Here is a 23,309-nt window from a genome sequence, read left to right as displayed (position 1 = left end):
TTTGCATTCTTACCAATGACATCAGCTTTATCACTATGGGAACACTGTCATTTGCCCTAGTGTGAAGCAGTCAAGCTTAAACCCTGTTTCAGAGCTCTTGCTGAAATCTTCAGATGTCCTCCTCCTTTGTGGAATTTCATGTGGGTTTTACAGCCCTTTCAGTGCTATCTTGTCTCTGATGGATGTGGTTGCTCAGACCGAAGGACAGAAATGATGCAGTCTATGCAAATATCTTCTCCATGAGCACATGTTAGTGGGATTTTCAGTCCTGTCCCTTCTGGCACTGACTTCTAACACATCACTGCTGCTGTACTAAAAAGTGCCAGCATCAGTTCTATATTCAGCATGGTGTGTTGACCGGATTCTTCCCTGGATTCACTTGTCCCAGTTGTAACTTGAGGAGTGGATGGGTTCATACTGTTGGAATACCATCATTAATTATTGATCTCCTGCTATGGATTCTTCTTGGGGTGACTTTTACTTCTGGCCTAATCCCTCAAACTTGGTCTTAGCCCTTTCCTGATCTTTCTTAAGAAGTGTTTAATTCCTTGAAGGGGTTTCTTTTATTCATCTTTATATTATGCCATGAAATGGCATACTTTGGTTTTGCAGCTGCTGGGTTATCTTCCCTTATCTTCCTTCTACATACCCTCTGTTTTAAGAGGGAGCATTAAACTCCTGTTTTGCAAGACTGAAACTGGGTTATTGACCCAGATTATGCAAACAAAAAGCATGAGCAATGCTGCTTGGCTTCTGCATGTTGCCATTCTTCTGATCTTCTAGTTATAAGAGACTCTTACAGGAGGAATCAGTGATTTCTATGTTTTTTTTTTTTTTTTGACTTTTTGTTGCAGAACTCTTTCACATTGTCACATTGATCCTTTACAGAGTTGATCATCTTACATCCCTGCCAGAATAACTAATAAGTGGCAAGATCCTGGTTACTTTCACAAGTAATCATGAATTGTAAATGCTCCATAATATTTTAAATCATAGTTATTCTAGCTAAAAATCTTGATCTCTCAACAAGTTTTGCAGGAAATCTGTGGCAGATCTCATTAGCTGTGTGTTCCCATCCCTCTTCATCCATGTTATTGCCGTTGGCAGGAGTTGCCAGGATTGTAGTGTTTAGCACTGAGCCCCAGAGCTTGTGATCTGTGAATTCTGTGTAACTATCAGCTCAATGTGCACTTGCTCACAGTTAGTGCTGGCATCAGAATGGCCAAGTGCAGCGTCCTGTTGGTGTGATGTCAGTTGACCTGATGTCTCTCTGTGATCTTAAATTATTTCCTATGGAAGAACAATTTGTGGATTTTTATATCTGTGTTATAATTGCACACCATCAGGTTGAAAAAATATAAGAAAACATAATGCTGTTGTTAATTCCAAGTAGAGTTTCTCAGTCTATCAAGGGCTTGTTTTCTCAGCTGGGCTTGAATATTGTCATTCATCCTTAGTCCTTCAGTCCTCTGAGGATGAAATGCTGCATTTGCTTGGAATGTTAGATGTGTCTTGTCTTTTTATGGTTACCAGAAAAGCCTGCAAGGAAGGTTACTTGCAGATAGATGATTTTTAAGTTTTTTTTAGATACAAAAAGACAGAGAAGTTGACTGTCTCTTTAGAGAGAGTATCTAATCGTGCAATAACCTTTTATGAGATTTCTCAAGATGGAGCTGTCTGTAATTACCTGGGTACTAAAGCTTAACCAGTGCTAGTGTAATGTATGTGTGAGCCTGTATGTGCAGTCATTGCCAGAAGAACATTGCGCTCTCACCAACTACCCTGCCACTGCAGAGCTCTCTAATGCTTTTATTCAGCAAAAGCAGAAATTCAGGAGGAAGCATCAGGTGCACTGAAAAATCCAAAGTGTTCTGATTCTTGCTTACATTTTATGAGAGTGCATTTGTTGTGTTTGCTCCTGCCTTTTAAATTGTATAAAAAAATTACTGTTTTTCAAACACAAATACATGTATTTTTCTCAGTATGAGATGCTAGGAATTATGTAAATAAAAATAGCTGAGGTTTCCAGTTTGGAAATCAGGTTTAATGCTTTCATGTTCATCCCTTAAAAACAAGCAAGCAAAAAAACTTTTTCAACAGCTGGTTGCAAACTGCTTAACTAACCACTATGAACTAAAAAATGAAGCAGATTTGTCACGGGTGCTTTTGTGGATTTGCATCAAGTTTTGAAACAGACCAGTAGTTTCCTGGCCTAACATGGAGTTGAGATTGAGAATTGGGATTTTTTTTAATGCTGCACGAAAAGGAAAGTGTTGAGTTTGCCTCATCTTTTGGGCTTAACCCTTGTACTTGGTCAAGCAATGGAACTGTTTACACCACTTGAGTCATTGCTTTGGGGACTTTTTTTCCACTTTATAGCTACAGGGCTCCAGATGAAATGAGAATTTTGCTTGTACTGACAGTGGTATCATCAGCCAGGGATCTATCCAATTTTTCTGGAATTTGTAATTGTTGTAAATCTAGTCTATCTGTTCAGCGCTTCTGTAGTTGAATGTTTTGGTAAGGTTTCTTCTCCCCAATAATCTGTGTGAGGTATCTGGATTTAAAAGGAGAGGTTGGAGTCTTCTGAATGCCTTGTGCTGTTCCTTAGAGGCTAAAGCATTGATTTTTGTTTGTTTGTTTGGTTTGGTTTTGTTTTTTTGTTTTGCTTCAGTTAAGTAGTTTTAAAACTACTACTAGCCCTGGGAATTTTAGATGTTCTGTTGGCTGTTATTGTTGGTGGTAAATAAATAATATCCTGACTGTTGCTGTATTTTCAGACTTCAAGCCTGCTGCACTGAAACTTGAATATATTTACAGTCTCTTTTGGGAATTAAAGCAAAAAGAAATGCTCCCATTTATGTATGTCCCTGGACAGTATATTGAGTATTTGGAACTGAAACTTCTGTGTAGTTCTTCCCAGACAGAGGCAATACAATGGCACATGGCAAGCAACTCTTCCCTGTATGGGTAGCTGTGGCTACTGTTATCTGTTACCCAGAAGTGAGAACTCATTGTGCATTGCAGTGTTGATTTTAATCTTAATCTCTGGTTTTCACTTACAGGACAGGCATGATTGTGGATACACCTGTTATGTAAAGTCTCTGCATTCCAATTCTATAGCATAACTACCATATTAGTTCACTTATTGAAGCTCAGTTATTTTGAGTAGGTGATCCTGGCAGCTAGATTGAGTTATATTTCTTCTGTAGGAGTCTTAGATTAACATTACCTTTTCATTCAGTTGTGCTTTTTATCTTGAACTGAGGAAAACACTGAGCTGAGAATGGGCCTGTTCTGCAGAAAATTGGACAAAAGAAGGCTGCAGTGAAGCAGTTCTTCCTGCTGAAATTCTAAAGAAAATATTCTATTGATTCTGAATTTTAGAACAGTTTTAAAAAGTTGTTCCCACTTGGTTTGGAACTCTCAACTTCACGCATCATGTTGCCTTGAAATGTTTCAAGTGTTGGATTAAATGATGGGTGTCTTGCTTGTAATGTACTGTACCTGAATCAAATTATAAGTATCTGTAGAGGGATTATAAGTGTGTTTATATAGAGTGACTTGTCATCTGTAACCTTTTTTTTTTTTTCCAAAGCAGTATGTTCACAGATTCAAATTCCTTTACAGCTCCATTTACCTCTAAATTCCCCTCTACCTGGAAGTGAGTTGACTAAGGAACCCTTTCGATGGGATCAGAGGTTATTTGCCTTGGTTCTCCGTTTGCCTGGTGTTACAGCACTGGAAACAGAGCAGATGACGGGGGTACCGGTGGATGACTCCGCAATCACACCCATGTGCGAAGTCACAGGAGGTGGGTGCCCTGGTTTCTTTTGAAAAGTCAGGGCTTTTGAAAATGAAAATTAATTCAATTTAGCTCTATTAATTATGTACATGCGGTGGAATAAGTAATTCTAAGTTCTTATATTGTAAAAGTTCAGAACTCTGATACAATAAAGCTAAAGACACTTACTGCATTAAAGCTACAGACAACTTAATGTAAGAATTGAGTCTGTTCTGCAGTATAGTTTTGCTAAATTCATGGTATACTCTGATCTAAAGAAACCAAAAATGAAGGAAACCTGTTGGGTTGTGGTTGGTTTGTTTGTTTGTTTTGGGTTTTTTTTTTGTTTTGTTTTTTCCCCTCCAAAGCATGTGGAATTTCTGCAATGTAGAATACATAATTATTCTCAAAAATTGTTACTTCTCGCTTCATCATGATTTATATTCTTAATCTCTTAGAAATTATATTCCAGATCAAACTCATGCATTAATTTTATAATTTTTTGTAAAAGTTTTTCATTACATCCCGTATTAAAAACATGATGATTCTTCTGATACATTGGGGTGGGGGTATGTTAGAAAGCAAGCAGTGATCTAAGGATTCCAAAAGGATTTGATTCCAATGCTTTCTGACTGTAATGTAGGCTATACTAACAGTGCTTTGACTGAAATTCATGGACAGTTAAGTGTTGATGTCTGTCACAAGGGGGAGCCCATTTTCCGTGAATGCAACTAAGAATTTAAGTTCAAGTCATTAAGGGGCTAAAACCCAAAGATTTCCAGTGAGGTGCCTGTAACACTGTCACTGCTTCACTAGGCTGCTTTGCTGCTTAAACAAAGAGGAACTGTTCGGTAACGGCTTTGAATCAGTGATCCATATATAAATCAATATGTGTGGTGGGTAAAGTTTTGAATAATCCCAGTTAAAATAAGGTCAGAAACACTGAGGCACCTTAACCTTGACTGTTTTGTTTTAGGTCGATCATATTGTGTGTGCTCTCCAAGAATGCTGAATCAGTGTCTTGAGTCATTGGTGCAAAAAGTGCAAAGTGGAGTGGTAATAAATTTTGAAAAAGCCGGACCAGATCCTTCACCAATTGATGGTACTTGAGATTTTTTTTACACTGTGATATCAAATGATGGGGATGACTATCAATACAATTTAGTGAGCTTAATGTAATAGTTGCCAAAACAAAAGGAAAACTGTTTCAGTTTAAAAGACATTACTACATGAAGTACCTGCTATGTCTGAAATTCTCTTGTACTTTTTCAAAATACTGGCTGTAGCTGCTAGATGCTGTGCAAAACCTCTGTGTTTGGTCATAGTACTCAGGTAGTCTTAAACACAGTTTTTCATGTCAAGTTACATGGGTTCATGAGTTTTAAGCAGTAGTTTTCAACCAGCTAGAAATGTAAATAGCTTAATATGAAAATACTGTGGGTTTATACACTCATTGTTTTTTTGTTTAGTGTAGTAAAGTGGCTGCATTAAGAGTTAAAAAGAGTTAAATATGACTGTGCAGCCTTAACTTCTCATTCTAAATGGCTTAGCTGGCTGTTGCTGGGAAGTATTTGTGAAATTTTTTTTTTTAGATCCCTCTTTTTTGTAATAAAAGTTAGTCCAGCAGTATTAGTCCTGTGTATCAGTTTTTTTAATGCTTGGAGATTTGAAGGTTATCTGGTAATAATAATGGGAGGAGAAAGAATGTGATTATTCTGAAGGGCTTCTGATAATTGTCTTTCTCAGCTCTGATCCTGTAAATGTTCAATGCATATGTGGTTTCTCACAGTTTGAGTTTTTGCAGAAATGCCTACTGACAGCTATCTGCTATTCTTAGAAATAATATTAACTGCAGGAATAGCTTCCCTGGGGGTATAGTTCTTAAACTTTTCACAGTTGTTTAATACTCTTTTTGAGTTTTAACACTATTTTGACTCATAAAGCCTTTTTCTTCTGTAGATGGGCAGGTGGATATATCTAGACCCTTTGGACCGCAACCTTGGCACAGCTGTCACAAACTTATTTATGTCAGACCAAACCCTAAAACTGGGGTTCCTATAGGTCATTGGCCTGTTCCTGAATCCTTTTGGCCAGATCAAAATTCTCCAACACTGGTATGTACTGAAGTTAGATAAGGCTAAGGGTTTGTGCATGGGGGAATATTCCAGAATTTTCTGTCCGCTTATTTTAAAATATCTTGAGATACATACTTTATTGTACCAAATGTAAAAACAATGTTGACCCGAGAAGGAATGACTCATGTAAGCTTGTGTTGCAGTTATCTCGGATAAATTACTAATGAGCAGATAAAATTATAGGATTTGTTTTTTAGTGACTTTGAAGCATTAAGAAACTGCCTGTAACAGATTTATTTGTTGACATAGTACATGCATGTCCTGTTTCTGTTTGAACTCTGTTAAAGTATCAAACCAGAAATAAGGTGGCACTTTGATAATAGCCTATCAAATTCCAGTGCCTTGCAGATGGTATTAATAGAAGATAGTATGATCTCCTCAATTTTGAATCCTTATGATAGTTTGTTCTAGCAGGCAAACGTAATTTCATTTGCAGTTGTGCACTTTAGCCATACCTTCAATTTATCTCAAATGGAGAAACTCACTTCATTTTCTCAAATGCAACCCACAGAATTCATTTTATTTGTTCTCTTTCATAAAAAATATGTGACTGCCTTTTGTTTTGTTTGACAAATTATTATTATAGTATATTTTTGTATTTCCACTCATCTTTGAAAATGATTAAAGAAGAAATAATGCAGTTGTATAATTATTCCCTACATTTTGTGATTATTTTTACTGAATTATTTTTCAACTGAAACTAGTGTGCTGACTAGCAAACTTGTTGAAATTTTCAATAATTTTACCTCCTCTGTTTAAAAAAAAATAAAGTCCTTTGAAATACTTTGGAATGTGGTCTGTGGCCACATTCACTGAATGATGTGAATGTCCTTCTGAACTACAACGTAAGCTAGCATATATGAATAAAAGTAAATTTTCTGTAGTCATTTAAAAAAGCAAAATGCCATTGTGTATTGAATATTAAAAAGCTGCTCTGTAGGAAAACTCCTGTGTACTCCCTGTAATCACCATCAATGGCACATCTGCCTCCATTCACCCTATAGAGTCAGTGCAGTGTGTCTGCCACTGCAGATCATGATTTGGATTGCTAAAATAGATCTTGCCAAGTGAAGAGTTATTAAACTAATCTGCTAAAGTCATGAGATTTGACTTACCCAAATGTTGAGAAGATGAGAAAAAATTATCTCAATTGTAGCATGTCTAGCTCTCATAACTGCATAAAGCACTGAGGCACCTTAACTATTACTATTACTAACTATCACTATTATGTGTGCAGCTCGATTCCTGTTGTCATTTGGAATTCCACATTGGACTTCCCTTATGCAATGCTGGAGAGCTACGTTTGCTCATAGTGTATTTCCTTACTATTCTGAAAAAATAGTGTTTAAACTTAGTATGTGTTGTAACTCCTGTCTATTCAAGAGTCCATAGTTAGGTATTTTTCTTTTCCTTCCTGTTACCTGATCCACAGTGGAGTTGTCTCAAACAGTCCTACCCCAATAACTGTTTTGCGTATTGTAGGTGATGATATGATCAAGGCTTTCTTAAATGAAAGTCTGCTAATAATTATGTTGGCAGATCAACATGTAAATAAATGGATGCTCCCACTGCTCTGAACTAAAAATACTTCTGTTGTCCAGCCAAGGGTTATTGGACTTCTCAAGTCCAACAAGTGCTGCTTTTGCAGCATTTTTATTCCCAGTATAATTGCTTCATGGCTTGGTCAAAAACTCCACCACAACTATTCATTTGAGGCGTTGTTTTTGAAGAGAACTGTGGTTCCTTCAGTTGGTTGGGCCTCCTGTTTTGTGTGTGCTTGGACAGTCACTTTTCTCAGAGGGGAGACACTTCAGGCACAACCAGTTCTGTGGGCAGATGACCTTTGAATGGGTCATCCTAAAAGGAAGAGGCTAGAGTTTATAGACATAGAAAAATGTTTTTCAAGGTGAGGTGGTAGGAAGGTCCAAGAAACCCAGTGTTTCCTGAGTTCGTTTTATATATTTATTAGTTACCTTCTTGTAAAGAGAGTAAGTGGAAGGAGGCTTCCCAGTTGAGCTCTTCCCCAGATTCTAGTGGCCTTTGAGGAGGCTTGGGGGTAAGTACAAGAGCTTATGTTCCTTTCCTGAAAACTCTTCAATGGAAGGTGTGCAGCTCTAATTTTCATCACACATAAAAATCAGCTTTCCCTTTCTGCAAAAAAAATTTCAAATATCTTGTTGATTTATACTTGAAATGTGAGGTACAAAGGCCTTTTCCCTGTGATTAATAAAAAGATTAAAATCTGAACCACTTGAATTGTTTGAATTGAAATAATTTTTCACAGGCCTAGTTAAAATATGAGTTTTTCTAAGGCTTTTTTTTTTCTGAATTATGGCTGTTCTCAGTCATTATAATTCAGTCTGAATTTTGTAACTGTTATATTAGCCAAGGAGGAAAAGCACTGGAGGAAGTCAGTACATGCAAATTACTGTGCCTTTTTCTGTGGGCAATAGAACGGGGCATGCCCCAGACTAGCAGTGAAGATGTTTTTTGTCCCCACTGGGATTTACTTCCATTAGTAAAGTTTTTGTATATATGCAAGAAGTTTTACTTGAGTAGTGTTCTGGACTTACTAGGTAAAATAACTGGTATTTATTGAGAAAAGAAGATTTCTTCAAGTTCAAAACCAGTGCTAGCATAATAAATTAACTGCTTAGAACTCTTTAACAATAAATATTAATCTGGTATTGAATAGGCTCCTTAAATATGTCTGGTTTTGAAGAAACTGTGTTGCTTTAATTGTCATACATAGCACAACTGCTTTTTAATCATTGTGCAGACTTACTAACAATGGGATACTTTATGTTTAGCCACCTCGCACATCTCATCCTGTGGTGAAATTCTCCTGCACTGACTGTGAACCGATGGTCATTGACAAACTGCCTTTTGATAAATACGAGTTAGAACCTTCACCACTGACCCAGTTTATCCTGGAAAGAAAATCCCCACAGACCTGCTGGCAGGCAAGTAGACTGCATGCTGAATTTATAGATTGCTGTTCTTCATGGAGTTTATTCTATAGTCAAGATGGGATGTGAAGTTTCAGAACACAGTAATTTGAATTTACAGATGATATAATGTGTTTTATTGCAGGTGTACGTGAGCAATAGTGCAAAATACAGTGAACTTGGTCATCCTTTTGGTTACTTGAAAGCTAGTACAGCGCTGAATTGTGTGAATTTATTTGTGATGCCTTACAATTATCCAGTCCTCCTTCCACTGCTAGGTAAATACCACTTCATAAAACGTTTTCTTATGTGATAGGCAATTGAAAAATGTATCTCATCTAAATAGATTACTGCAAGTAGTGCCAGTATTAATTGCACATCTGTAGAAAGGTGTAATGCTGAGCAATGAATTTGTCATGAGTAACTTGTTTCAGTTGTCACCGGTTGGCTGACCTTCATGACTCAGACTCAGTGTGTATGATTACTTAATCATGGTTCTTTCAGGTATGTTTTGGTCTCACTTCTTTCATTATTTTAGCAGCCATTTTTCCCAATGTGTTGTCTCAGTTACCAATTCAATTTTATAAATAATTTATCAGGTTCCATCTTCTGACTGCAGCACTAATCTTGTGTGTGTGTATATTTAGTTTAGTTTTATATATGTAAAAGTACATATACTAATTTAAGCATTGAGAAATTGGCATTTCTTTGAGAGTTTCTTTTGTTAGAAAAAAAGATGCAATCCTGTCTAGATGTGCCTTTCATTTTTTCTCTTTTATTTTTATAACCATCAGATGACTTGTTTAAAGTACACAAGGCAAAGCCTACATTGAAATGGCGACAGTCTTTTGAAAGCTATTTGAAGACAATGCCTCCTTATTATCTTGGGGTAAGATGACTTACTGTGTTAAAATGTCTGTTTTGTTATGTAACTAGTAGGTACCTTTCCACTATGGATGCATTGCCCATTTCAAGTAGAATATATATTAATTTAAGAGAGAATTGCCCATTTCAAGTAGAATATATATTAATTTAAGAGAGAATAGCTAAACATTATGCATAATGATAGTTACTGTTTCACTGGAGTCCTGTGGAAGGCTTGAGACCTGAATGTTATGAAAATTTCATCAGATGTGCCTTGTACATAAATGATATCTCTGTTAATATTTAAGTTTGTATTAATAGAACAATGCTTTAAAAAAACAAAAAAGATGCTGCCATGGAAGTCTGTTTTTCTTCTTTTCTAACTTTGAGGACCTAAAGTTCTGTTTGAAATGGATAGATTTAGTTAAACATATACACACAGCACTTGGCAAGTAAATATGACTATACAATATATTCCCTGTTTCAGCCTTTGAAGAAAGCTGTGAGAATGATGGGAGCACCAAACCTTATAGCTGACAATGTGGAATATGGACTTAGTTACAGTGTCATTTCATATCTCAAAAAGTTGAGTCAGCAGGTAATGTTGAAGCAAAAGAGCAGTAAAAACTTTTATAATATCAGGGTAGTCTTAAAATACTCAAGTCCAATGGCTTTGAAGGAAAAAAGAGCAGAAAGATCAAGCTTAATACCTTCCTCTAAGTAATTAGCAAAAAAGTAGTTTGTTTTTCTGGATTTAAAGAAAACTTGACATTTAAATATAGACTTTATAGACTGAACTATAAAGATATATAGAGGTACAAATTGAGATTGTTTTGGGATGTGGGTTTTTTGTTTTGTTTTTGTATTTAAGGAGCTTTTTTACTTGTACAGACAGTAACATACTTTTGTCCAAAAGAAAACATGTTGTCTTACCTTAGATGTTAAAGATGTTCTAGCATTTTTTTCAGAAAATAGAGATTTGTACTTTGTACATCTGAATCAAACAAAGTGTCCCTTCTTTGGCTTGTGAAATAAAATGAAAGTGTTCAGTTAATATAAAATAAACTGAAATAATTCTGAATCTCAAATAAGGATGCAGACGTAGAAGTAGAAAGTGACCTTTTGAAACTGTTGACTGTGTTCAGAATAGTGCCCGTATCTTTCATTAGTCTCCTGCACCAGCTAAAGCGTTTCTCCCTGACTGCCTCCACTTTTATTTTATTGAACTGTGCATGTCAAGTTTTCTTGTTCAAGATAATGCAGTAGGCTTGAAACTTCAAGAGGCAGTGCTGAAGGTAATTGTAACTTAGCTAATGAGTTCTTATGGACCACCTTTTTCTTAAAAGATTAATATAAATGATTATTTTTCCTCTTGAAGGTTACAGTATATCCTGTTAAATCATAGTCATATTGCTCAGTATTCTGTGAAGTGAGCTAATCTCTCAACCTAGACATCTTAGACTCCTGAAATGTAATGACATGCACTGCAAATTGTACTTAAAGCTTTTCTAACTTCTAAAAGGCTCTGCCAGTAGAGATTCAGTATTCTTAAGAAGTACATATTCAGATTTTGAGTAGTCTACAAATTTATGTGAAACTGCAAAACCAACATTGGCAAGTGCTACTAAATTACTTTTGGCTCTTTGTTCAACTGTATTCTGCCAAAAATCTAGAGATTATGAACATGTTTCATTTTGGTACAAAACTAATGTGATATTGGGGCTTTAGGTCTGTCTAGTCAGAATCAGGTATTATCATGTGTTTCATATTTACTAGTGTTATGACTACTCATATTGAATTTTTTAAAAGTTTATACCATTATATGACTGATCACAACTATAGTTGTGGGAGAATCGGTCCTTTGAAAGTTAATGTTTAGCTTTTACTGTAGAAAACAGTTTATGGGAGTACAGGTAGATTTGCAGAGAACTACTAGTCAAATTATGGCATTTGATGAAAATAAAAGCATTGCATGCATATTGGTGCTTAGATACTATAATGGGCGGCAGAGGAGAAATATGCAGAAGACTTAGGCACAAACTGTTCACTATATTTAAAGTTGTAGTAAGCATTAAGTGGTTATCCTTAAGCACTCGTCCTGGGTATGGTCGTCATAATATATTAGCACATTGTTGAATCTTCTAGGTAGGAATTTAAAATGAATAAGTCTGACTAATCCTTTTGAGAGTATATTGTCAATTTTATTTATTTATTTATTTCAAATTAAGGCCAAAATAGAGTCCGATAGAGTCATTGGCTCTGTAGGCAAAAAGGTAGCGCAAGAGACTGGAATTAAGGTCAGAAGCAGATCACACAACCTGTCTATGGCACATAGGAACGATTTTCAACATCTGCTACAGGGGATTACTGGGGAAATTCCTCATAGACCTCTAGACCTCAATATGAAGGAGTATGCTGGGTTCCAAATAGCTTTGCTGAATAAGGTAAGCACCACTGTGTGTAATGTTGTTATTTTCAATATACTTCCATTGAAATGCTGGATATTGTTTCATATGTGGTATTAATTGGAACTTTATTTACTGGAACCATAGGATTTGAAACCTCAGACTTTTAGAAATGCTTATGACATACCCAGAAGAAATCTTTTGGATCAGTTAACTCGAATGAGATCTAATTTACTGAAGAGTACTCGCAAGTTCCTCAAAGGACAAGATGAAGGTTAGATAACAGTTTATTTTTTGCCTACCTGTGATATGATAGGTACTAAAAACAATGAAGACTGTGACAAAAAGTGTAGTTCTTTAAAACTTAGTGGATGTCTGATATTGCCATTAAACCATGCTTTTTTAGATTTTTTTTTTCTTAAAATAACTTATTGAAATAAAAAATGACAAGGACAGAGAAGATGTGGATTCATGGCTCTGTCCTTTAGTCTGTATGAGGAGACTTGGGCTTTTACATAAGATTCTTTGTTTACTGCTTTTTGCCCACTTTCATGATATATCTGAGAAAAAAACCACAGGGCAGTTCTGAACGTGACAATCTCTCTCCATAGAAGTGGATTGTGAGCAGTGGAAAAGTAAACTTGCTCACTGGGTGCTGCCAGTGTGATTATTTTGCCCTTTAGGCCAGCAGCAAATAGTTCAGTGGTCTACTAATTTATTCCTTTACCTTTCTGCTGTGTCTTCTAGTACTGCTTTATGGCATCAAACAGAAGACAATTAAATAAGTGGAGAAAATGAGAAGGGCAGTGTAAGGGCAAGTGTATGTTGGATTAGTCCTGCCACCACTTAGGTCAGATTTACATCTGTGATCAAGTGAAGTTGCTCTTCGGGGAGGGGGTATTTCTGCTAACATATATCTTTAAATCTATAACAAGTTTAGAATCCCGTCCTATGGATTTTAAGGATTTATTGATTCCAATGGTCAAAAATTACTGTTGCTTTGGGAGAATGCTAGCCTAAACAATTAAATTTTGAGTGGTTAAAACTGGGTAGAGTTATGTCAAAACTGTATACAACATGGCATTACTACTTTGCATTAATGCAGCTTTTGCTTGTAGTAATGTTTTTGTTATAATTTGTTCCCAGTCTCAGTTTTTTCACCCATCTGCCCTGTTGAAATGTCGTGGGACACATTGGAAAACTAACATCCATGCATGACAACTACTGCTTATTTCCCTGTCATAATGGTGAATACACAAGATGTGGATTCACTTAAGCAAGTTCCCTCCACTCAAAACACGATGTTAGAAATACCATTTAGGCAAGAATAATGGTGAGATTCACACATCTATTTTGTTAAGGCATTTGATAAAAGAGTGAAAACTGGTGGTGTGAAGTGGATATAGACTAAATTCTTACAAGGCAAGCAGTATTATATATTAATAAATCCTTTTGTTGTGATAGATCAAGTTCACAGTGTACCTATAGCACAAATGGGAAACTACCAGGAGTATCTAAAACAAATACCTTCTCCACTCCGAGAGCTTGATCCAGATCAACCACGACGGCTTCATACATTTGGCAACCCATTCAAATTGGACAAAAAGGTGACTTTTCTATAAAGCTTTTTAAAAACATGCTGTTGTGAGTGTGTGCACTACTGATTAGACCATTGTCGAGGTTTTGATTGTGGGGTGACAATAAAACCGTGGCAGATGTATTGTTAACCCCCTCTTCCTCCCCTCTCCCCCTTTAGCCCCTCCCTCTCCCCCCTTCCCATTAAGGACACATGATTGGGAGGGAAAGAAGGACAGGGAGAAGAGAGTTGGAAAAATGAAAAATGTGCTACTAATAAAAATAGAGAAAATAATACAAAATATACAAAACCAATCTTGAAAGTCCCGGCAGCTGCTCCGACAGATATAGGCCTGGCACCCAAAGTCCTGGACTGGACTCTGCAGCCAACTGGAACTGGATTCAGTCTGTCACTAGGCCTCAGCTCGCAGGGATGACTAGCAAGGTCCTCTCCTAATGTCGGCCATAAGGAAGAAGTGACGAGATCCTTGTGATCTCCCACTTTTATATGAAGTGTATCATGTGAACGGGATGGTATACTCAGTTTGGTCAGTTTCAGTCACTACTTCTCGTTGCCCCTTTTGTGGGATGTACATCCATTCTATCAGTCCAGTGGCCTTGCATACCATTGCTGTGTCTACAAAAACATGTATCTGGCTTTCAGGAAAGCACAGTTAGTAAGAAGACTTAAGCTGACAGGAAAATTCACTAAAAGAGAAACTTGTTTTTAACAAAACCAGGACAACCATTCAGAGAGCAATGTATTGGAGAAACAAGTATTTGGAAAAGTACTGCTTATAAAAAAAGCATCTGGGATGTTTTTCTATCAATGTACCATGAAGAGCAGTCTTTGTTGGAAACCAGTATTATGCCTCTGAATTCTATTATAAGTTAAATACGTTTGTCGCTGTAGTATGGTAGTGTAGGTAATACCTAGTCATGTTTCCTTTACCAAACTTCCCCCATAAAAAACTTGCCATAACTTCAAGAGTGTGGATGCTGTCTTTTGTCCAAATATATCTTGAACTTGACCAAATTACCAATACCATTCAGAGCTCTTCTTTTATATGTTTGAGTCACTTTGCAGTTACTGAAAAAGAAGTTTGACAGCCCACTCAGTTGTCTTACCTCGCAGACTGTTGGATAAAGGTCTTTAGTCAAGGAAGATTTTGATATGGCTTTTCCATGTTACTTTGGTTGATGTTTGAGAATTCAGTAAATAATAGCATGTTGTACATAGTTGTCTTTTACATGGTAAACATCATCATAACCTCAAAGCATTAATTATATTTTATATTATTTTATATTTTGTGTTATTATTTTATATTATGTGTTTTTGATGTAAAGTTTAAGAATTCTTCTCATTAAATTAATTACAGGGAATGATGATAGATGAAGCAGATGAATTTGTGTCAGGACCTCAAAATAAACATAAAAGACCTGGAGAACCAAATATGCAAGGGATTCCGAAAAGACGACGTTGTATGTCCCCCCTGCTCAGAGGTCGACCGCAAACTCCTCCGGTTGTGAATAACCACATTGGAGGAAAAGGGCCACCGACACCAATCACACAAGCACAGCCTGACCTTGTTAAACCTATTCCTATTCACAAAAGTAAGTGAATCTTCTTCATCTTTAGAGAGTTTGCTTTTTAACTTATACAAAACCTTTTTTTATGTAGAAATGCCTGTAAATATCATGCCATTGGCTGATTTCCCAGATATGGCAATTTTATCCCTCATTTTTGAAAAGGAAATATTTGAGTGTGTGTCTGGGGTTAATTACAGAAAGAGTTAACATGGTCCTTCAGACAGAAGTCTCTTTCATAGTATAAACAATGTATTTCCTGTATTAAATGAGGAGACAATGTAAACAGTCAGAGCCACGTTCTTCTTCTGCCTGAGAATTCAGACCTTCCAAAAGTATCACAACATGAAGCTAATTTGAATTTTGCTGTAGTGCAGTGAATTCACTTCACTTAGTTTAGAGCTGAGGTGCTGTGTAGCAGTCTTGTTCACTGTTGAGCACTAAAGTTAAGTTTGTGAGTTCAGTTTAATGGGGAAAGACAAACACATCGTGAAAGCACATTTTACAGGTGCTTTTTCTTTTGTTGATAGTCCATATAGCAATTTCCTTTTTCATATAAAGAATATACCTGTGATTTTTTTTAAGCCATTAATTGCCAGGAGATATAGTAATGTGCTCAGCGTTATAACCCACATACATGTTTTCTTACGTCTGGCATGTACAGTAGATTATGCAAGTTGGAGCTTAGCTTTTTGCAAGAGTTTAATACTGAATTAACTTATCAGCTTCTATCAGATAATAATGTGAAACTGACAAATGTAATATTTTTTTTTCAGCATCAGAAACAAATAATGAGGTTACAATGGATGATGTGGTTGAGAATCATGTTACAGACCCACTTTCATCAGATGTTTTCCCAAATACTGTGGATTCAGAGTTTTCAATGTCCTCTTCTCTGTTCAATTCCCTGGACCGACCGGCTGCTCACACAGAGGATGTAGGCCATGAACATTTAGGAAATAACTTGAATGTTGATGGGTTTTTGGAGAATCATGAGGGATCGGGTAGTAAAGAACAGAGCACTGAAGAGAACCTGCCAGTGTCTTCACCCAGCAAAGGGAAAAAAACAGTGCATTGCAGAAGTTCCAGAGAGATTAATATAGAGCTAAGAGCACAAATTATGAAAGAGATCCGAAAACCAGGAAGAAGTAAGTATACCAAATCTCTGTTCCAGATGATTGGCATGAGAGCTAGACAAAGAATTCATATTAGGTCACTGTTTTAGAAACATACTCAACCATGAGGCTGAAGCAAAATAAATTTAAAGCTGAAAAAGATTTCTTTTAAAACCTCTGTTAAAAATTTCTTGGGTGAGTGATTAAAACATTGTTATACCTATTAATGTTCATGAAAGTCATGTTTTTTATATTATCAATATCACAATTAGCTTGTTAGGTGTTCCAGTAATATCCTAACCTGCATTACCCTGTGTTTTTTAATGTAAGTTTTCATTAAGCAGTATGTCATCACTACAGGCCTGGTTGATAGGAGATATATCCTAAAAGCTTACAAAAGCTGAATAAAATCTGTTGATTTCACTCAGATCTATTACAACAAGTATCTGTATAGGCATTTCTTACATAACTGTGATTTTGCTCTTCTCTTTAAGAGTATGAAAGAATCTTCTTTTTACTGAAGCATGTGCAAGGAAACTTACAAACGCGACTGATATTTTTACAAAATATTATTAAAGAAGCTTCAAGGTAGGTAACTGAGTTGTGTTAATCTTATAAAACTACGCCATATACTTCCATACATAACTGCTTGACAACTGTGCAGTTCTGTGGAACTTGGAACACAATGCAAGTAAACAATTCCCTGGAAAACAAACAAAACCAGCCAACCAAAAAAACAGAAACACAAGAACTTTCTGATGTGTGTTATTGCCTCAGATTTTTCCTGAAAATGTTGGCAGCTGTAACTGCCAAATCACCATAAATGTAGATGGACAGTAGTTTAGAAAGAGAAGATAAATATAGAAAATCATTCATGTTCCAAAGTTCAAGTGTGAGCATACTGCTAATTTGAAAAACTGACAGAACTGCATACTACTGTGAATTAGGCTTTCAGAAACAGTTGAAATTCATTATTCTGCCTCAACTCAATCTTGTCCTAAAGCCAGTTTTGAGATCCAGGCATGCTCTGTAAAGATACCTCTCTGTTCTTCAGATTTTTTTTTTTTAGAGATATTGTAGTTCTCTCTGAGGATGTGGGAACAGGGATATAGTTTGTCAGTGGAGCAGAGAGACTTGCTGAGGACTTAAAGCCAATGTTGTTAATCCAGGTAGAAACTGTTAATTACAGCATCCTTAGACTGACCATACTTGCTTAGCCTTCTACATCTTTACTAAGAGGAAAGAAAGGAATAACATATAATTGATTGGAACCAACAGTGTGTGAACTGAAGTGAACTAATAATTCTATCAACTTGCTTGGATCATGAGTATAACTGGACCTTTGGACCTTTAAGGCTTATTTTCAGAAGCCTCAAAGAATAGTTGATTTTTTTTTTCTCTAGTCTGTTTTTGTAGTATTCAGCTTTTTTTAGATTTTTTTTTTTTTTCCTGTGACATTATTATATAAATTTATGATTAAATAAAAGTCAAAGTAATTTTTGGATAAAACCATGCTGAGAGTTTAAGGTAGACCGAACACTGGGTGTTCATACAGCACCTCTAGCCTTCTGCTGCCAGCACAGTGGGGCAAGTAGATATATATAGATCATGCTCATCCTGTAGCAACAATTACTATATTATGCTTCTGCTTGATTTGCCTATTGTTACATCACCTGGTCAGAGTTGTTCTGCAGCCTGTAGATCATATATGCTTCTTCACTGTCTCAGCACACCGAAACAATACTGTTGCTCCTGGACTCTGTGTCAACCCTTAGAGGCGCTGGAATATTTGCACCTCTAGAATTAGGCTCTTTAGATCATCTGTAATTCTTATTTCTGTTGCATAGCCTCTCTATTCCAGTTATCTTGAGTTGACTCCCTACCAAATTTGGCAGCAGTTGAGTGTTGCTGTTAAATGCATCAGAATTAAATCTTGTCTCTCACCATAGCCAACAGTTTTCTGTATATACTAGTGGAAAAAGTTGGCAATTCTGTTTTCTCTTGACTGTTGTTAAAGTTTAATTTTTATTGGTTTGAGTGTAGGGACATCTTAATCTCTTTCCTTCCTCTTCTTTCTTAGGCTAGATTTTTATAGTGTGGTCATTTTATCCACCTGCATAACACTGCCAACAATCCCTATGCAGTTCTCTGCTTCTCTCTTTATCCAGGCAAACTATCACATTTAACCAAGGTTCCCTGTGGGAAACATCTCTGGACTCTCTGGAGTTGTCAGTATAGTCTTGTTTTGTTAACTGATCGCTGACCTTTGCAATGGTGTGGAATGCAATTCTGATTTGGGATGCCTGCTGTCTTTCCCTGCTCCAAGGAGCTCTGACTCTGACCACAGAGTTAAGAAAGCTCTTGAGCATTTCAGCAAGAAAGTGTGTGTTTAAAAACAGTCCCCGTTGAATTCTGGAGGTTAATCCACTAGAGAATTGTGAGGGGAGAGGAAAGTTTCTAAAACAATCCATAGTTTTCAGTTTTCTTTGGAAACCAACTGCCCCGCAGTTCCTCTTGTGACAGCAGAAAAGCTATCACTTTAGAAAGGTAGAAATCAAGATGCAGTAGATAGTTGATCATGAAAATATTAAAGATGAGGAGATATCACATCTCTGTTTCAAATTCTTGGATATTTCTATTCTGAAAAAGATTTTTCTTGTGCTTAGTTATACACATTTGGCTCAGCCTGGCAGGTGGTATCAGTGCTTACAAGGAGTCTTTACTGAAAATAAGAGACATGACTTACCAGTAGATGGCTATGACTTTGGATGCACAAATTGAAGAGTTATTTGGGAAAGGGCTAAAAGAAATTAGCCTGTGTAGTGGAGATGTCTTCAATGTTTCTGGAATTGGCATAGCAATGCTTTTATGGTTTAAGCACTAAGAATAAGTGGATTTTTTTTTTGTTCTCTGCTAAATAGTCTAGAGCAAAAGCTGACAAAACGTGGATCAAAATTCTCCCAAATTAACTGATGTTCCAGTATTAGAAATTAAATTCCTTTTTATTTATTCTCCAAACTAGGAGCTTTGGGCTTTGCTATGTGTATTAATAGCTTAAAATGTGTACTTACACAAAATGCTGAGCAATACCCATTTGTGATACAAGTGCTGGCAAGAATTAATACAAAGTAAAATGAAACGTTATGCTCAATAGCTAGAACTACTCAAGGAAGTCTTATCATTAAGGCTACTAATTTTCCTAGCAGAGCAAACAGCTGAATTAGAGTTCATGCTTCATTCTGTTAATTACAATATTAGTTAATGAGGTAAATTTTCTATTGCCTTGAAAAAAATTTTAAGCTGTAGGGTTCAGCATTTAGAAAAGGAGTTTCAGTGAGGTGTATTGAAGGGCTGGACATAGTGCACTGTAAACCTGAATTTTTGTGCCAACAGCAATATGTGTTTTTTTCCCCACCTTCCACCAGGTTTTAAGTTTCTAGGAAATATCTGCTGTTAACTTGAACAGCTGCTTCAGAGAGGCTTGAAGGTGTTCTGGAAAGTAACATTGCCCAGTCACTTGCACAGAATATGAGCATGTTAAATTTTCACTGGGATATATAATAGTAAAGCACTTTGCTATTAGCTTGAATCATTTGGCTTTTACTAGAGGGAATGAGAAGGAATAATTATCAATTTCCCACATTAATACTTTTCATCATGCAGGGAGCAGTTGTGAAAGCAATGAGGAAGAGTGGAGGGGAAGCAGTACTTGAAGTGTGGGGATTCTCTGGGGTTCCTGAGGAGAACTGTGATGAGGATGGGTAAGGGCCCAGAGCTCTGGCTGTTCATACAGACTGGGGGACGAGATGCTGGAAGGCAGCTCTGCAGAGAGGGATCTGGGGGTTCTGGTCAATGGCAGGTTGAACGTGAATCAACAGTGTCCCTGGCAGACAACCATGTCCTGGGTGCATCAAGCCCAGCATTGCCAGCCAGGCAGGGAGGTGATTGTCCTGCTCTGCTCTGTACTGGTACGGCCTCACCTGGAGCACTGTGTGCAGTTCTGGATGCCACGGGATAAAAAGGATATAAGGCTACTGGAGAGTGTCCAGAGGAGGGCTACAAAGTTGGTGAAGGGTTCAGAGAGGAAGCCATATGAGAAGTGGCTAAAGTCACTTGGTTTGTTCAGCCTGGAGGAGACTGAGGGGAGACCCCATGGCAGCTACAGCTTCCTCACAAGGGGAGGAGGAGGGGCAGGCGCTGATCTCTTCTCTTTAGTGACCAATGACAGCGCCTGAGGGAATGGCAGGAAGATGTGCCAGGGGAGGTTCAGGTTGGACATTAGGAAAAGGTTCTTCCCCCAGAGGGTAGTGGGGCACTGGAACAGGCTCCCCAGGGAGGTGTCACAGCCCCAAACCTGACAGTGTTCAAGAAGAGACTGGACAACGCCCTCAGACACATGGTGTGAACTGTGGGGTTGTCCTGTGCGAGGACAGGAGTTGGACTTGATGATCCTTGTGGGTCCCTTTCAACTCAGGACCTTCTGTGATGCTATCCAATGGGATACTAAGTGGCTGGGAATGGAGCTTGTTTCCCCATAGCCAAGCTGGGATTGTGGGGAGGTATGTGGTCTGGGAATTAGGGCAGATGTTGTGTTTCTGTGAGCCAAGAACATGGACTGGGAGGCTTCGCCAGGATTAGAGGCTCTTGCCACTGTTTAATAAAGTCATAGGAACTTGATGTATAGTTCAGAATAGCGCTGAGTTGAGAGTGTGTGATCTTTGCTTGGCCGCCTCTCTGAGTATGCACTCAGCTGCCAAAGTACTGGTCAGAAGTTGCTTCTCAGATGCAGAAATGTTGCAAGGGGGGGTGGTTCACTGGAAGCAGCAAGGAGCTGTGTGCACCAAGGCAAAGGTGGTAGCAAAGGTGACAAAATGGTCTGCTGTTTGAATTTCTGTAGTCAGTATAGAACAGAATTTCAGAGGCTCCAGGTATGGATTATGTCTGTATTTTTTTTAACTTCTTTCTCAAACTTTTCATTTGTATTTTCTTGTCAGAATAGCTGCTCTGCACTATGTAGTGGGTATTCCTTCATCAGTACCAACTTCGCTTAACTTTCGTGAATGTACCAGGAAGGCATGCAAATAATCCCTAAAAGCTGTTGCCAGCTTCAGGATTATAGTTCTTTTGGCATATATTTTATTTCTATACTTCAGAACTTTACTTCTGGGAACAGCAAGTATAAAACACTCTTTTTCCTGGCTTTCTGAGGGCTGAGTGATGTTTAGCAATGTGCTAGAATAGACTGTAGTAAGCATAGTTTTGTGTTCTCTTATTAAATGGAAAATCAAGTTAGAACTTTAGGAGACTGTGTATATACATATGAGATATATAATAACCTCATTGTCCACTACACCTAAAATAATAACTGAAGTTTCCAGGGTTCAGTAAAAGTTTTGTGAATAATGTTTCGTGTATTGCTGTGTGCATCCATTGTTATGCTTTCTTTTAAATACAGGTTTAAAAAACGAATGCTGATAGAACAGCTTGAGAGTTTTCTGGAAGAAATCCATCGCAGATCCAATCAGGTCAACCACATCAACAGCAGCTAAGAAACACTGCACATAAGAGAAAGCCACAGCAGGGCACTGCTGTCCTTACTTGCATTCATTTTTGACATGCGCTCTTATCTCAAGTTCCTATACCCGAAAGAATGAGAAGCTGCTTTATAAAGTGATGAGAAAAGTATCCATCATCTTTTTTTTTTCCTTCACTTCTGTTATTTTTGTAATGTGAAAAATATCACAAAAACATTTTTATTTAACTAAACAGAGAACTTCTTGCTTGTTATGGACTTAAGTGTCACTTTCCCTCAGGTTCTATTTTTCTTAATCCAACCTTCAAAATTATCACCTCTTGAGGTTGAACTTTGCCAAAAAGTTGCTTTGTAATTTAAAAAAAAAGCACATACATTAAACAAGGTAATGTTTTGTATATACAGTTATTTTGGATATATTATTGTAAGATGTATAAATGTATTTTGAAAAATATTTAAGAAAAGCACTTTTGTTATTCCATCAATAAAAACTCTATTTTAATCTTTGTGTAGGATTGAGTACTGTTTTTATTGGAACGGTTCATTTTCTGGTATCAGTGTTGAAGAATGAAGAGCAGTTTTGTATTGCTGGATATTCTGCTCTTAATCAGAGAACAAGTGAAAGGGAGCTAAGGCTGAATCACAGCTATGGTAGGATGAGACCCTGTGGCCTTGTGTACTTTGCTGTTTGGTGACTGGCATAACAAATCAATGCACTGCGTACACATTCACAGCAATGACAAAACCCACAGTTTTATCAGGTTACACTGTTGTAGAGCAGGAGTCAGGGGCCTTTGAGGAATGCTGCACAGAGGTTTTGTGTGTCAGAAGTTTTTACATATTTACAAATTTGGGAGCAGCCAGAAGATGCTGCTTCTTGGACACAAAATATCACTGAATGCTTTATTGGCCCATGTCTTTCATCTGCACTAAACTCTTGTAAGTTCTGGGAAGCTTTGTTTGGTTCAGTGGGAGCAGCTCCCCTCTGATGTTTTTGCTAGGAGACAGTAGTTCACAAACTTCACCAAAACTTTTAGTGTGGCTGGGTTTCTGATGCTTGTGCCATGAGTTGCAGAATCTTGTACTAAAACACTTGCTGTTATCCCAACTTTTGTCGGGTTGCTTTTAACTTCATTCAGAGTTCTTCAGGAATGTGCATTCTATGCTGTGTTAATTAAAAAAAAAATAGAATAAAAGCTAGTAAAGGTAGTATTACTACATTTTTTGGCAATAATATTTGTTTGGTTGTGGATTGAGTGGGTATTTCTGCTTCCCACCTGTTCTGTCAGTTTTGAAACAGCCTCTCAACCTGATTTCCTTCTCACAGCATTTTGCTACTTGCTTTGCTTACCTTACTTTCTTA

At 37.2% G+C, this 23,309-nt stretch overlaps 1 protein-coding gene across 2 annotated transcripts in view; it reads left to right on the top strand.

Moving 5' to 3' along the window:
* INTS6 (integrator complex subunit 6) overlaps positions 1-22,458 on the top strand; it is a 43,548-nt gene extending 21,090 nt beyond the window's left edge. For both annotated transcript variants that reach the window (XM_082069395.1, XM_082069396.1), the window contains 14 exons: positions 3,631-3,814; positions 4,761-4,886; positions 5,744-5,898; positions 8,730-8,882; positions 9,013-9,145; positions 9,662-9,756; positions 10,219-10,329; positions 11,960-12,175; positions 12,284-12,410; positions 13,601-13,743; positions 15,091-15,325; positions 16,075-16,446; positions 16,908-17,001; positions 21,869-22,458. In XM_082069395.1, coding sequence (XP_081925521.1) covers positions 3,631-3,814; positions 4,761-4,886; positions 5,744-5,898; positions 8,730-8,882; positions 9,013-9,145; positions 9,662-9,756; positions 10,219-10,329; positions 11,960-12,175; positions 12,284-12,410; positions 13,601-13,743; positions 15,091-15,325; positions 16,075-16,446; positions 16,908-17,001; positions 21,869-21,962 — 2,238 coding nt within the window. In that variant the 3' untranslated portion in view covers positions 21,963-22,458. The remainder of the gene's footprint in view (positions 1-3,630; positions 3,815-4,760; positions 4,887-5,743; positions 5,899-8,729; positions 8,883-9,012; positions 9,146-9,661; positions 9,757-10,218; positions 10,330-11,959; positions 12,176-12,283; positions 12,411-13,600; positions 13,744-15,090; positions 15,326-16,074; positions 16,447-16,907; positions 17,002-21,868) is intronic.
* Positions 22,459-23,309: the final 851 nt, after the last annotated feature.

The sequence above is a fragment of the Streptopelia decaocto genome (genome assembly GCF_964273445.1).
Source record: "Streptopelia decaocto genome assembly, chromosome: 1".
Lineage (NCBI taxonomy): Eukaryota > Metazoa > Chordata > Aves > Columbiformes > Columbidae > Streptopelia > Streptopelia decaocto.
Note: the sequence above shows the minus strand (reverse complement) of the source record. Positions and strands in the feature narration are given on the sequence as shown.